General features: G+C 28.1%; 1 protein-coding gene across 1 annotated transcript; it reads left to right on the top strand.

Annotated features, from left to right (window-relative positions):
• Positions 1-563: 563 nt before the first annotated feature.
• LOC145848533 (uncharacterized) lies at positions 564-960 on the top strand (the record flags this gene model as incomplete). The annotated part of the gene is made up of 1 exon (XM_082953943.1): positions 564-960. A coding segment is annotated over exon 1 (397 nt), but the record flags the coding sequence as incomplete, so codon positions are not given.
• Positions 961-1,840: the final 880 nt, after the last annotated feature.

Here is a 1,840-nt window from a genome sequence, read left to right as displayed (position 1 = left end):
AAATTAATTTTCACAATGCCATAGCTGTTAATCAGTTATCTCAGGTGTTTAAGTTCTCAATAATACGAAAAGCTCCAATTTTATTTATCGAACGTTTCTTCCCTATCATTAAAGAGTCTAAAAAGTTTTTAGATTTAGACTATGAACATGTGGCAAAAATATTGTCAAGTAGTTACTTGAACATTGATTCAGAGTTAGAATTTTTTAGCGCAGTAGTTTCCTGGTTAGGTTATAGTAAAGAACGCAACGCATCTTATTTAGGAAAAGCGTCTATTAGGAAAAGTATCTTATTTTATAGAAAATGTTGCTTTCATAAATTAAGTGATTGATGAAAAAAGTAAAGAGTTACAGACGAAAAGTTTAACAACTGTTAGTAGGTTTTGTAATCAGGAAAAATTTAATATAATTGTTTGTGGGGGTAGAAAAAAAGAAAAAGTTGTTCGTGATGTGTATAGTGTTAAAGCAAACAATCAAAATGACGTTATAAGTTTACCACAACTTCAAGAAGGCAGAAAGATGAAATTTTTGTATTTGGTGGCTAAGATGATCATTTTGAAAGCATAATGTCGATTGAAAAATACTCTGTTAATAATAACGCTTCGAAAGTTATAGGGTATATGCCCGATGAATATGATAGTTTTTGTGCCTGTTCTTTTATGGGAAACGCATATGCTTTAGGAGGATACACTCAAGGGAGACCAGTTGACTCTTGTTTTAAATTTAAAGCAGCAGATTGTAGCATGAATGAAATAGCTGAAATGAACGTAGCAAGAGACTGTTCAGCTTGTGCAGTATTTGAAGGAAAGATTGTTGTTTCCGGTGGAGATAACTATGATCGACTTAATACTGTAAAAGCTTATGATCATGTAGCTAATGAATGGAGAAGCATGCCTAACATGATTGAAGCGAGGGTTCAACATAAATCAGTAGCTATAAAAAACAAATTGTATATGTTTGGAGGTTTTACGAAACGTGTGAATTTTATGATTCGATTAGTAAAGTATTTGTTTTACTTAAATCGCCTGACGATTACTCTCACACTACTTATTTTACCCAGCTGCCGTATTTTCTAACGGTAACAAACTTGCTGTATACAAAAGTAGAAAGAATACTCGTTTGATTTATGATGTAGAAAATGACATTTGGTCAGAAGAACCTTGTGAAATAAGTACAAATCTATCAAATTTTAGCTGTGTCAAAGTACCTCAATATTGAAAATAGTAGCAATATAACATTTTGTTGAACTATTGATACTTTAATTTTTTAAATACACCACATAATGGTTTATATCCAATTCAAATTACATACGTGTAAAAGACATGTTTTTGTTTTCGCAATAAAAAAAGTTTTTATTAGTAAAGTTGTTGTGGGTTACTTATTTAATTTATAATTTGAGGAACAAACATAAATTATCAAATTTATTTAATTCTGAATCTGAATACACTACTTAACAATATAATTGTGCTTTAAGATATTTGTAGATCATCAAATACTTAAAAACTTTAAGTAAAGGTGTACTGTCCATGTATCAAATACAAATTAAGAAGAAACTTAACTGACAATTGTCTATTTTCTTAAAGTATATGTAAAGTATATATAGGTATATTAAACAATACAGTGTTAACGTATAATTATTCTAAGATTAGAAAAATTTCGATTTATTAAACGAAACTTAGTTAGTTATTGCAATGGTAATACACGTTTTATATTTTTTGTTTCAGGATCAGATTATTATCTATATTTGATTTTTTAGATGTTTTATTTAAAACTAAATTCAATAACTAAAAGTTATTAAATAATTAATTTGTTAATTTTTAAATTTAGTGTTTTTAATCTTATT

Source organism: Thalia democratica, unplaced genomic scaffold (assembly GCF_965202585.1).
Source record: "Thalia democratica unplaced genomic scaffold, ktThaDemo2.hap1.1 HAP1_SCAFFOLD_1516, whole genome shotgun sequence".
In the NCBI taxonomy this organism is placed as follows: Eukaryota; Metazoa; Chordata; class Thaliacea; order Salpida; family Salpidae; genus Thalia; species Thalia democratica.
This window is presented reverse-complemented; position numbering and strand designations above follow the sequence as displayed.